This window comes from Dasypus novemcinctus, chromosome 4, assembly GCF_030445035.2.
Source record: "Dasypus novemcinctus isolate mDasNov1 chromosome 4, mDasNov1.1.hap2, whole genome shotgun sequence".
Taxonomy (NCBI): Eukaryota; Metazoa; Chordata; class Mammalia; order Cingulata; family Dasypodidae; genus Dasypus; species Dasypus novemcinctus.
Window position 1 is genome coordinate 38,737,440 of NC_080676.1, and position 14,320 is coordinate 38,751,759.

General features: G+C 36.4%; 1 protein-coding gene across 5 annotated transcripts in view; it reads right to left on the minus strand.

The window, feature by feature from the left end:
- The window catches only part of ZBBX (zinc finger B-box domain containing), a 173,611-nt gene that overhangs the window by 91,698 nt on the left and 67,593 nt on the right, over positions 1-14,320 (minus strand). For all 5 annotated transcript variants that reach the window (XM_058295228.1, XM_058295229.1, XM_058295232.1 and 2 more), the window contains one exon: positions 5,422-5,593. In XM_058295228.1, the coding sequence (XP_058151211.1) occupies positions 5,422-5,593 (172 nt within the window). The remainder of the gene's footprint in view (positions 1-5,421; positions 5,594-14,320) is intronic.

Consider the following 14,320-nt stretch of genomic DNA (forward strand, 5'->3'; position numbering starts at 1 on the left):
TTAATTCTTTGACCCTCTCATTGATGGTAAATACCAGAAGAGTAGGGATAGTAAGAGTAAGGACAGTACTTTTGTACCTTACTTTCTCCAGCACATTGTATGTACTCAATATTTGCTGACAAAATGAGTTTAAGTGTGGTGGTTTGGAACTATCATCTCTTCAAAAATTTTTTCTTATACTTAATCCATTCCTGCAGGTGTGAACTCATAAAAAGGACCTTTTGATAAGATTACGTCAGTTAATGTGTGGCCTAGCTGAATCAGGTCATATACTGAAGGTCTTATAGGGAAAGCCACAGAGAGAGGAAAAACCTCAAGAAAGAACCAGAAGTCATCGGAGTCTAAAGAAGTCAGAAGAGGCTGTCATGAGCCCTGTCATGTGACAGAAAAGCCAAAAACGAGGCCCTAAACCCCCATAGGTTCCTGAAAGAAAGCATTGCCTTGATGGTGTCTTGATTTTGGACTTCTCCTCGACTCAAAAGCATGAGCCAATTAATTTCTGTTGTTTAAGCCAACCTATTACATTGCATTTGCTTTAGTAATGAGGAAACGAAAAATAAGAAGAAAGGAATGTTTTAAACCACTAATACTTAAAACATAACTCATACCCAAATAATGGGAAAAGATACAAACAAAAGTTACTGACAAAAGAAATCAAATAGCCAATAATTATTTCACAAGCGGTGAAAAGGCAGTTAAAACAATGGTAAATTATTGTCTATCAAACCAACTAAAGTTGAAAGAATTTCCAACAGCAGAAACATATAAGGGATTAGCCCTCTCAAACATGGTCAGTGGGAATATAATTTGATACAGTAATCTTTTGGAGGACAATTTGACAATATTCATAAAAATTTTTTAAAATAGCCATTGATGCAACATTTCTACATTTAAAATTTATTTTCAGGTAATTGCATAACCTGATTTGCATAACAAATTGTTAAGAATGGTCATCAAAACTTCTCTTATAATAATAAGAAACAGAAACAAAATATCCATCAATAAAGGCCTGTTTAAATAAATTATTGCATATAGACAACTATGGAACAGTTAAAGATGATATTTATCCGCCTCTATATGGAAAGTCATCCAAGACAGAATCTAAGTGAAAAAACAAGTGAACAAAAAGCACATACAGTATTTCCCCATAACTGCTTATGTATGCATGTGTGTGTATAACTGTGTCTATTGAAAAGTATGCACCAAAATATTAACATGAGTTATCTCTAAATGGTAGGATTATGCTATCTTTATTTTCTTCTCAGTGACCTTATGTTACAACTAAATCTTTAAAAATAATCATATCAGTATATTTTTATAATTAGTTATTTCCATTTTTTTAAGATTTATTTATTTCTCCTCCCTGCCTCCCTACTCACCCCCCCCCCCCCCCCATTGTTTATGCTTGTGCTTGCTCTCTGCTCTCTGTTCATCTTCTTTTTAGGAGATGCCGGGAACTGACCCTGGGACTCCCATTCACTTGAGCCACCTCCACTCCCAGTTATTTCCATTTTGAAATCAAATTTTTTAAATGATTTTGGTCTTATATTCTGATCCAGTGATTTATCAAAACAGTATTGGTATCATTTTCAATATTATGTCTTTCAATGTGAACAATGAAATATATATTTCTATAGAATACTTAGTCAAGAGTAAAAAAAAATCATTAAAACATAAGAGTACATATAAAAAGCACATAAAATAAAGGTCAATGAGAGTTATTGACTAAGGAGAGAAGATGCAAATAAAGTCTTGGAAATAATGAAATTGGTTTTTCGGGAACAAATGTAGTGAAAAATATTTGAGAGAGAATATTATTTAGTAAAAATATCCAATTCTAGTTGGAAAGATGGTGGGTTACACTGACATTAGAAAAAGCCTATGTTATTAATGAGGAAGAAGCAAGAGAATTCCTTCACTGGAAAGGAATGAAATAAAAATAGCAAAATAGGATGCTATCAACTACGATATATGACTGAAATTTATAATCAAATATTTCATTTTCAATGAAACTTAATTAGAAATCCCTGTGGAATTCAGAGAAATAAAATTAATAACTTTATTCCTTTAAAAACACATAATTTTCCTTAACAAATACCAGGAGACTTAAATTAAATTAAAGCTATTGTACACTTCAGTCATCTAGTCATTCATGGTCCACAATATGGGTGTGAAAACCATCAAAGAAAAATAAAACAAGTAATTTTCTTCAATTTCCATACAATGAGCAGGAAGGTGTTGTACCCCCAATTCTGGGGAGGCCCGATGTTCTCAAACAGAGGTGAAGGAGTCTCAAAAGAGCATGGCTGACTCCTAATGGAGGAGGACAGACTACAAGTATCTATGAATCTTGTCCTTCAAGCAGTAAAGCTTGGTTGTCACTGTGGGCCCTAAGGGGAGGGGGAGAGAGGAATAAAATAGATGGATGAGGGCGTAATTTAGGGACAGTGGAAGTGTTCTGCAAGATTGCGCAATGATGGATACAGGGCATGGTAAATTTCACCATAAAATTAATAGAAGTTTACCATCTAAAATGTAAACCATAATGTAAACTACTGACCATGGTTGTAGCTATGTTTCAATATTTGTACACTAGTTATAGCAAATGTAACATCCACGTGTAAAAATATCATTGTTGGAGAAGGGGAAAAAAAAAAAGAGGATTTTGGGTATATGGGAATCCTCTATATTCTATATGTGACTTTACTATGACAAAAAACTTCTTTGAAAACATAATGAAAAAAAAGAGGTAAGACACAGAGGAAGAAATGGAAGAGACTGTCTTGCCAGTGTACATACAGGACAACACCTATAACAGTGATTAAAGGCAGAATGTCAAAAAAAAATTTTTAATAATATTTTTCATATCTTTTAAATATCCCAATTTTTTAATTTTAGTTTTTCTAGATTATTATATTTTATTTCTAATCTTTAAACCTATCATTACTATTTCATTTTCCTATTAACTGAATTTGGCAGACATTAGGCTCCAGTTTTTAAGAAGTTTTGGATCACAGAGGTGTTCAACTATGGCAGGGGAGGAGCACTGATGTGGGGTGTCATTGATGGGAGGTGCAAGGGAGGAAGTTTGCCTGGGCATGCATATTGGGTATAGAGATACGTTCGGATGTTTGTCGGGTATTGACACAGTGTGTAGAGACTCACATGATGAATGCGGGAGTACTGAGTTCCCATCCTGGGGAGCTCCATGCATTCCCCAATTAAACAGCAACAATCCACCAAATGCGAGGGCAATGACCAGTGAAGGATGGTCCAGTGATGGGCCCTGGATACTGATGATTATGCTTATGAGCCTACTGTAACTGAAATTTCAACTTGGCCTAGTGTTGTGGGGTGCCTAAAAGTTACCTCCTGAGAGCCTCCATGTTGCTCAAATGTGGCCACTCTCTAAGCCAAACTGAGCATATAAATTCATTACCTTTCCCCCAGCATGGGACATGACTCCCAGGGTTGAGCCTCCCTGCCCAAAGGATTATTACCAAGCACTGGCTGGTGATACAACTAGAAAAAGACCTTGAATAAAAAGGGGAAATGATAAAGACAAATGAGTTTATATGGCTAAGAGACTTCAAAATGAGTCGGGAGGTCATCAGAGGGGTTGTGTTTTTGCACGTCTCAGCAGGATCTCATAAACAGCCAAAGTAGATACAACCCCAGGTACTGGTGCTCCTGAGGGCTACAGAGACACCCAGGTCCTATGGTCATGGCAGATGGCTCTGGAGTTCAGTACCTTGCCACTGGGGCCTACTTTAGAATTTGTGCTCCTGAGTGTGATGGAGCTGGACTCAGATGTGACCTCTCTACACATGCCTCTTCTGTCATTTTTACTGAACCTGTGATTGGCGCTGGGGTTCGTGTATGCCCAGGAGACTTGAATCTCTGGGCTGTCCAGCTGTCCATATGCCAGTTGGGCCCTGAGCTGCAGCAATGTTGTAGCACCTACTCTCCAGGTTTTTAGATTTACCCAGGTCAGCTGACAGGGAGGTGAGGATGGACAACCACCACACCAAGTATCTGAGAGTCTATAGATGCGGGCACAAGAGTCCCATCCACCAGTCATGTGGGGTCAAAGCTCCCTCTCAGTTGAGAGGTGGAGTGGGCATTGCCACCCCAGGGTCCTCAGGATGGAGGTATAAAATATGGATTAGAGTGGGCTTACTGGTATTTTACTATAAAATTATTGTGACTCTAGCAATGGAAGAAATTATATCATTGATGTGGAGACAGTGGCCATAGGAGTTGCTGAAGGTAGGGAGAGGGAAAAGGTGTGATATGGGGTCATTTTCAGGACTTGGAGTTGTCCTGAATGATGTTGTAAGGATAGATGCAGTAACATTATATATCCTGCCATAACCCAGTGAATGGACTGGGAGAGAGTGTAAACTACAATGTAAACTATAATCCACGGTGTATAGCAGTGCTCCAAAATGTATTAATCAATTGCAAAGAATGTACTACACTAATGAAAGAAGTTGTTGATGTGGGAAAAGTGCGGGGTGTGGGGAGTAGGGAACCTCCCATATTTTTTAATGTAACATTTTATGTGATCGATGTATCTTTTAAAAATAAATAAATAAATATATATATATATATTTTTATATATATATAAATTATTATATATATATAAATATATATATATTTAAAAAAGAAAAGTTAGGGGGAGCCAGTGTAGCTAAGTGTCTGCTTCCCGTGTATGAGGTCCTGGGTTCAATTCCCTGTACTTCTGGGGAAAAAAAAGAAAAAAGAAATTAAAACACAAATCAATTCTTCCCATGACGTTCACAGTAGTCCTTGAAACTTTTTTTATTTTTATTTTTTATCATAACTGGGCCCTCACATGTGGGAAGCTGGCACTCAACTACTGAGTCACATCAAATTCCTGAGTGTTTTTTTCCTTTGTTTGCTTGTTGTTTGTTTTTGCTTTTAGGAGGCACAGGGTACCAAACCCCAGACCTCCCATGTAGAAAGCAGTCACTAACCTCTTGAGCCACATTTACTCCCCAAAACATACTTTTAAGAACACATATAAACTTTATTTATTTCTCTATCTTCCAGATCCCTCCATTTTATGCATTTTAATTACTGCTCAAAAAGGGAATATTATTCTGAAAATAATCTTCTAGGAAAGGGGAAGCTGTGGGAATCCAATTCCCCATTCATTTGACAACCTGAATTTACATGGAAAACAAATGCAAATATCCTCAATCCCATTTCATTGTCCTATACATATTAAACCACTAGTCAATAGTCATACAATGAATGTTACTTTGCAGGAGTTATATCAAACTGCTATCCCAATGTTAATAGTTTTTAAACCTTATATTTATGTTCACAAAGAACAGATAAATAAAATAAATTCAACATTATTTTACAATATTCATTTTATAATAATAGTCTCACCTGGTTTTGTTTCATGTAAGTTCTGTTTCTTATTGTCATGATTTCCAGTTTTCCACTGATTTAAAACCTCCTGAAAGGACCTGGCAGAAGCTTCTTCATCAAATGTCCCTTCACACAAGAGCCCATCTTTTTGATTTGTAAAGTCTGCTCTTTTTGATGCTGTCATTTCTACCTAAACCAATCAAAATTTTATCTAAGTATATTTTACTGAATTTTCTGTATCTTAAAATACAAGCAGTACTAATTAACAGTCATTACAAATTAGGCACTATTTATTTAATTTAGAATAGAGTGTTTTAAATTGTACTTATTTATGTAGTTATTGTTTTCTTTAAAACTCTATCTGGGATCTCTGACCTAAAGATTAGGACTTAAAACCATAAAACTCTTAGAAAGAAACACAGGGGGAAATCTACAGAATCTTGAATTTGGGAATGGATTCTTAGATATGACAACAAAATCATGAGCAACGAAAGGAAAAATAGATAAATCAGATTTCATTATTATTAAACATATTTGTGTACAAAGAACATTATCAAGACAATAAATAAGGGATTAATAGCAATAGTATATAAAGAACTTCTAAAACTCAACAACAAAAAGAAAACCTGTGTTAGTTTGCCGAAGGGCTGCCAGTGCAAAGTACTGGAAATGTGTTGGCTTTTATAAAAGGAATTTATTGGGGGTAAAAGTTTACAGTTCCAAGGCCATGAAATGTCCAAATTGAGGCATCAGCAGAGATGCCTTTTCACCAAAGTCAGCTGTTTATCCTGGCATTGTTGCCACATGGTGAAGCAAGATGGCTTACGATATATGTAGAGGCCTCTGCCTTCCCCTCTAGAATCTACCATCTCTTGGAGCTCAGTTGTGAGCAACGAGTCATGGGGTTTGTCACTTTCCAGGACTCCTATCAGTCTCGGCTGTTCCACGTTCTTCCCAAGTTCAGCTGTAAGCTAAAAGGCATATAGCAGTGCTGGTCTCCTCTTGAGCTGCTCCATGGGCCCAGCCCTTGAGGGCTTTGTGCTTAAGCAATCCTCTCTTTCTCATTGCAGAACCAAATATGCCAGCTCTCTTTTTCCTCTGAGTCTGTTTCTCCCTTTATATCAGACCCAGTAAGAGGGCAGGGATGCAACATGAATCATGCCTCACTGATGTAATCCAAAAGTTTCTCACACTCACAGGAGTGGACCAGTCCACAAACAACATCTTTCTCTTCTTGGGATTCATAAAATAATTCCAAACTGCCACAGAATCCATTTAAAATATGGGCAAAGGACTTGAATAGACATTTCTCCAAAGAAGACATACAAATGGCCAATAAGCCCATGAAAAGATGCTCAACAGCTCAACATCATCCGTCATTAGGGAGATGCAATGCAAAACCACAATGAGATACCACTTCACACTCACTAGGATGGCTATTGTTAAAAAAAAAAAAGGTAATAGTGTTGGCAAGAGTGGGAGAAACTGAAACCCTCTACATTGTTTGTGGGAATGTAACATGATGCAACAACCCTGGAAAGCAATTTTGCAGTTCTTCAGAAAGTTAAACACAGAGAGTTAAATAAATACTATATGATTCCACTTATATGAAATATCTAGAATAAGCAAATTTTAGAGACTGAAAATAGGTTAGAGGTTATCAGGGGCAGGAGAGAGGGGAATAAGAAATTAATGGGCATAGAGTTTCTATTTGGAGTAATGAAAATTTTGTTAGTGGATGTGGTGATGGTAGCACAACACTGTGAATGTAATTAATGCCACTGAATTGTACACTTAAATAATTAGTTAAATGAAAAATTTTAATGTTTTAATAATATATGCTACCACAATAATTTAAAAAACCCTATCTGGAAATATACTTGATCTGTTCAGAAGTTAATAAAACTAATAAAGTCTACATGACTGATAATTTATCACTATGTTTTTCATCAGTGTTCTCTCCGGATATCTGCAACACCCTTGTATTCACTTTCATGCTACCTTAATTTCTTACTCCCTACAAATTCTCCAAAATAGAATGAGCAGCCTTTAAAAACATAAATCTCATGTCACTCCTCTGCTTAAAACCCTCCTCCCTTAACTCTCTATGAAACCTCAATTTCCTACCAAAGCAGGTGTACTTCCCTGCCTCTTACTTTATTTCCTTCCATTCTCCCATTCACTCACCTTGCTACAGCCAAGTATATTCTCGCAGTTCCTGGAACTCATCAAGCACGTTCCCACCTCAGGGATTGCACTAGCTCTATTTAATGCCAGAGATGACCCTTTTTGATATCTTCATATTGCCATCTCCCGCATTTCACTCAGTCTCTGTTCAAATATCACTTACTCAGAGAGGTCTTCCCTGGTGACCCTAAAAGTATAGTACCTTTCCTGCATATTCTAGTCCTTTCTGTGATGTATTTTCTTTCCAGAAGAGTTTATTCATATGAATTTACTTTATATGCTGGTATACTGCCTGTCTCTCCCCATTATGTCTTTTTGTTCAATACCAATTGCACTGTCTGGCACAAAGTAGGTGCTCATTAAAAGTTATTCAACAATTCATTGATGCATATGAAACACTGCATGCTTCTCAGCTTAATGATGGAGGAGAAAGGAGGAATTCAGTACAAAATGCAGATCCATTCTGAACAAAAAGAAGAAAATGAAAAATAGGACTTGGCAGTTCTCCAGTAAATCAGAGAAAACACCCAAAATAGCAAACTCAAGCAAAATAAAATCTGTACCAATCCTGACTAATCAAATGTGGATACCTACATGGATCAAATTGCTAAATCTCCATTATGTGTCTTTGAGACACAAGAGTAGGTAGAATCCTTTATGATCAACCCTTAACTGCAAAATAAACAGACTATTAGAGTACAGCTGAGTGAAAAATGTTAAAGATTCTTACCAAAAAAAAATCTAAAAAAAGCTTCTGAGAACCAGGCAAACACTATAATTAGATGTTAGCCACAGAAACAGGTTAACAAATCCAAAATATAAACAAGTGCAATGAGCAGGTATTTAACTCAAAGTAAGCAGTGTCTGAATTGGGAGTTAAAGGATAAGTAAGAATTCTGCAGGCAGGAAGCAGTGATGGCAGTACTAAGGAAAGAAAGAATAGAATGCATGCTAAGGCAAGAAGTCATGAACAGCACAATGGCAGGGAACTATAAGCAGTTTGTATTGATATAACAAAAAGTAGAGTATGAGAAAATATAAAGAGTGGAAAGACAAGCAAGCAGATCATGAAGGACCCTGTCCGCCATGCCAAGAAATTTAGACTTAAATCTCCTGGAAATACTATGCCATTGAAGAGTCCCACACAGTAGTGTAGAGACGAGAGAGTAATTGGGGAATGGTGGGTTTGGATGCAAGGAAACCAATTAAGATGTCATTGGACTTTTGGCAATAACTCCACCCTCTTCTCCCAGGAATTTCAAGATTTTATAATATGGATATACTTACATATGTGCAAAGTAATATTTTCCAAGATTATCCTTGAAAAACTCATATCATAAACTATATCAAGTTTAGTACTGGGAACAGATTAGAAATATCATCAATGTTTATCAGTGCAAGACAGGTTTAAAAAAGTCATTTTGTAGTCAATAAATGAAATATTTACAGCCACAATGTAGAATTGGGTTAACGAATGTACTAATAAGGATATCAAACTGTATTTTCAGGGAGGACAGGCCACTATGTCAGGCCCTCAAAATTGTTGCAAGTAACTATGAATCTTGTTCTTCAACGAGGGAAGAAGCTTGGTGGTTGCCATGGGTCCTGAGAGGAAAGGGAGAGAGGAATAGACTAGATGGAACATGGGGTATTTTGGGGATGTTGGAATTATTCTAAATGATCTTGCAAAGATGGATACAGGGCATGTTAAATTTCATCAAAATTTATAAAAGTGTATGGTCCAAACTGTAAACCATAATGTAAATCATTGGCCATAGTTAGTAGCAATGCTTCAATATTTGTACATCAATTGTAAGAAATGTATCACCCACACGTAAAATGTAGTTAATAAGGGGAAGGGGAGAGGGGGGAAGATGTTGGGTATATGGGAATCTCCTATATTATGTACGTGACTTTTCTGTAACCTAAAGCTTCTTTGGAGATAAAATGAAAAAAAAAAAATAAGACACTGGGGAAATAAATGGAAGCAAATGTCACTGTACATACGAAACAGATCTTACAATGATACAAGACGTAATACCAAAATTTTTTTATTTTATTTTTAAATTACTTTCTTATTATTTCAAATTATTTTTAATGCTTTTTGTATTTTAATTTTCATTTTTAAAACTATCATTATTATTTCATTTTCTTATTAATTTTATTCAGATATTTTATTGGCTTGATTTGTGAAGAAGTTTTGGATCATGAAGGGTTACAACTTGGCAAGGAAGGATCTTTGGTATAAGGTGTCAGTGATGGGGGAAGCATGGGAGGAGGTTCACCTGGGGCATACCTATAAGGCATATGAAAGAGTTCAACTGTTCATAGGCATTGTCACAGTGGGCAGAGATCCACACAATAACCGAAAGAATATGCAAACCCCATTCTGGGGAGTTCTGCCACATTCTCTAATTGGAGAGCAAGAATCCCCTGAGTACAGGGACAGTGACTAGTGAAGGAAGATGAACCATTAATCAGTCCTTGATACTGATGACTGCACTTATGAACCTTTACCTCAGAAATTGAAATTTAGATGAATATTATAAGGAACCTAAGAGTTACCTCTTGAGAGCTTCCTTCTTGCTCAAATGTGGCCTCTCTCTAAGCCAAACTGAGCATATAAATATACTACCTTCCCCCCAGCATGAGACATGATTCCCAGGCATGAGCCTCCCTGGCACTACTAAACACAAACTAGCACTGCAACTGGAAAAACACCTTGACCTAAAGGGGGAAAGGGTAAAGACAAATAAGTTCATATGGCTAAGAGACTTCAAAGTGAGTCAGAAGGTCATTCTAGAGGTTACGCTTATGCACATCTCAGGAGGATCACATTGACTGTCACAGTAAATATTGCCTCAAAAAGCAGGGCCCCTGAGGGCTTTGGAGACTTCCAGATACTATAGTTAGGGCTCATAGCTCAAGAGTTTGGCACCCTGTCAGTGGACCTTACTTTGTAATTTATGCTCCGCACTGTGACTGAGTTGGACTCTGTTATGGTTTTCCTACACAAGGCTTTTCTGCCCCTTATATCTGAACCAATAGTTAGTACTAGAGTTGATAGGTACATGTATAAGAGACTTAAATCTTTGGGCTTTCCATGTGCCAGTTGGGCCCTGAATTTCAATATAGTTGCAATATCTACTATCCAATTCATTGGATTCACCCAGGAAACTAACAAGGTAATAATGATGGACAATGACCATACCAAGGAACAGAAAGAGTCTGAAACTGCAAGTAAGACAGTCCCATCCACCTGCCCCATGGGATTTAAGCACCCTCTCCGTTAGAGACAGAGAGGGCATCATCATTCCAGAATCCTCGGGACTGGAGAATGAATGATGAACTAGAATAGACTTACTGGTATTCTACTATAGACTAATTGTTCTTCCAGCCATGGAAGAACTTTTATCATTGATGTGGAGGCAGTGTCACTGAAGGTTCTGAGGGCAGAGAGAGGGAAAAATAGATGTAATACAGGGGCATTTTTGGGACACTGGAATTGACCTGAATGATATTGCAATGATAGATACAGGCCATTATATATCTTGTCATAGCTTACAAAACTGTGCAGGACAGAGTTTATTATATAAACTATAATCCACACTTAGTGGTAATACTCCAATATGTTTTCATCAATTGTAACAAATGTACCACAATAATAAAGGATGTTGTTAATGTGGGAAAGTGTGGGATGGGTATCGAGTGGGGCATATGGGAATCCCCTACACTTTTTAAGTATCATTTATGTAATCTAAGTACCTTTTTAAAAAATAAAAATAAAAATAACTATATTGTTAAGTCCTAAAAGCATGTTTACAGAGCAGTATGCAAAGTATATTAATATTTGTGTGGAGAAACAATAGAACCGAAACTGAAAATATCAGTTGATTCCTAGAATGGGAGACAACGAAATGCATTTTTCACTCTATGAAACATTTTTACTTTAAGAAAAAGCTAATGAGCATATCTGAGTTAAAGAACCATATGAATATCAATAGGTTGTTGATGTGGGAGGAGTGGGGTACGGTGGGTGGGGAGTATATGGGGACCTCATATTTTTTTAATGTAACATTAAAAAAAAAAAAAGAGGGAAAGAAAAAACAGGTCCAGCACTAAAAAGGGAAAAAAAAAAAAAAAAAGAATAGCAATAGGGATGAAGAGACCAAACATTCAAGAGAGTTTGAGAGTTTTTACATGGTAGAATACATGGGAACTGGTAGCTGATTTTATGTAAAGAGGGTGAAAGGGAGTAAAAATAATACAGGAAATAATCATAAATGATGGCTTGGAAAGTGAGAGAGATGCTAACAACAACATTTATGGGTTTTGGGAGAGAGACTGATGGATTTAACTTGGATATATTGAGCAGGTATTTATAGGTATCCAGTAAGCAATATAAGTAAGTATGTGTGTGTGTATATATATGCTACAGTAATAGAAAAAAGAAACCTGAAAATTCAGAGGCTTAACACAAAATAATTTAAGGATGCAGTGTTTCCAGAAGCTCTTTGTGAGCTCCCTTCTAAGCAATGAATCAGAAATAAAAGGCATTTGTATTTGGCAACTAAACTAGTGGAACACCTGACTTCCACATGGGTGTGACAGGTTAGGGAAAAGCCAGAGGATTGGATATTGGCTCTTAAATTCTTCAGTCCAGAACAGTTATGTGTCACTTCCACCCAGAGCCCAACCCTGCCATGTTCTAAAGGAGCTAGGAAATTTGAGGGAGCACAGGGATTTCTAATACCACATGATATATTTTAATCCACATCTTGCAGAAGAGGAAAAGAGGATTTAAAAGTCTAAGTAATTTGCTCAATGTTTCTAAATATACAAAAACCATAGTCAGTTTTCAAATCCATATTTCAGTCTCTAAAATGTAAGCTCTTTCATGAACTTACTTTGATGAAAAAGCCTTAAGAAAATCATCAGGCTCTGGCACCACTTTAACTCTTCCAGACATCAGCACAAAAAAAACCTTTCTTGGGTTGAAGACTATTCTACAGTTAGAATGAAGAGGATTATCTGCCCAGAATAATGGGGGAGGGTGTCTTTAAGAAGTGGGTACCGGATAAAACATATTTAAATTACTTGGGAGAAAGTGATGGAATGTTTTGGTAATTGATGGTGGTGATGCACAAACTGTGAACATAATTAACAGCACTGGAATATATATCTGGATATGATTAAAAGGGGAAATGTTAGATTGTATTTTTAAAAACTCAGATTCCTGGTTTGTAACCCAGATATAAAAAAAAAAAATTTTTTTTAAATAGAATTTAGCTGGCAGGTTCAGGAATGCACATCTTTAAACAAATCTACCTAATGTTTCTGATGCTGATTACAGTATGAGAACTTCTGCTCTCCAGCACGAAGGAGTTCAGTGTCGGCTCTACTGTACACAGGTGCACAAGGAGGACCTACAGGAGTTATTCTGAACCACTGAGGAGTTGTTAAAATTTACACAAATCTCTTCAGCAACCATAGAGATGCTAAACTCAGTCTTATGTGTTTAGCATTTCTCTCCAATTGACTGTAATGTACACCTCTGGCTGAAACTACTGAAATAATAGTTCGTCAGTTGTGACGAGAGACAGAGGGTCTATACAGCATACACCTATAGGGACAAGAGGAAGCACAAAGGGAGTAAATTCTATGAAAAGCACAAAGGAAGTAAATTCTACAGGTTCATAGTAGGGCTAATTAATCTCTGCCTTTCTCATCTGTTAAATGAGGGATTAATAATAGCAAACAACTTATATGGTTATTGTGATTATTGAATAAGATAAGGCAAGTAAAGCACTAAGTACAATGCTTAGTTAAGGTGTTCAATAAACTTTAACTGCTAGCTATCACTTTTATTATTGATAGGATAAACTAGATGAGATGGCACAAGGAGAAAAGTTCATCATCTGTGCAGTGGTTAAAAGAAGAGAATTTGGATTAGGAAAATATGAGTTCAAATCCTAGCTCTACTATGAATGAGTCCTTGGGCTATCTATAAAATTCTTTTTTGCCACTATTTTCTCATCTGAAAAAAATAAGGAATAAGTAAGAAAGGGCAAAAGGAGAAAATGCATGTAAAACATTTTATTTTAGGAGTGTCTGGAACATAGCTCAATACATTGTTATTATTATGAGGCTGGAACTCATTCAGTGATTCTTTACGAAATTCTCTTAGCAGGTCTATTAGAAAGAGAAATCCATGCAAGTATACTCACATTCAGGAACAATTCAAGCATAAGTTCTCTGCTGAAAAGTGGCACTACCAACATACAGCATGTTTTGTTTTTTCTTATGTTCTATGAAAAAGTGTTTGGAAAACAGCAGACTTAAGTTCAACCCTGGCTTTGTCACCTAGTTACAAGCTGTGTGACCTTGGTCAAGTGACTCATTCTGAACTCAAGGGAAAAGGTGAGTGACATTTAAAAGAATGAGGATTATAGTATAGATCAAGTTTGAGGAAACTTGTTTCTTGCTACAAAATTAATACAAGTCAATTATATAAATATAGACATGAGCTGATAAAAGCTTATCAAGTGCACATAAGTTGGTTCAGTAGTCCATCAGAATAACTGCCAGAATTTGTTATAAATCCAGTTTTAAATACTGTGATATTGCCTGCCACCTAGAGTACTTGGCAAGGTTTTAGATTTTTAGCCTCTCTGAAGTCCTGTCTAACATAAAATTGCTATCTTGCATTGTATTATTTTTTTATGTTTTC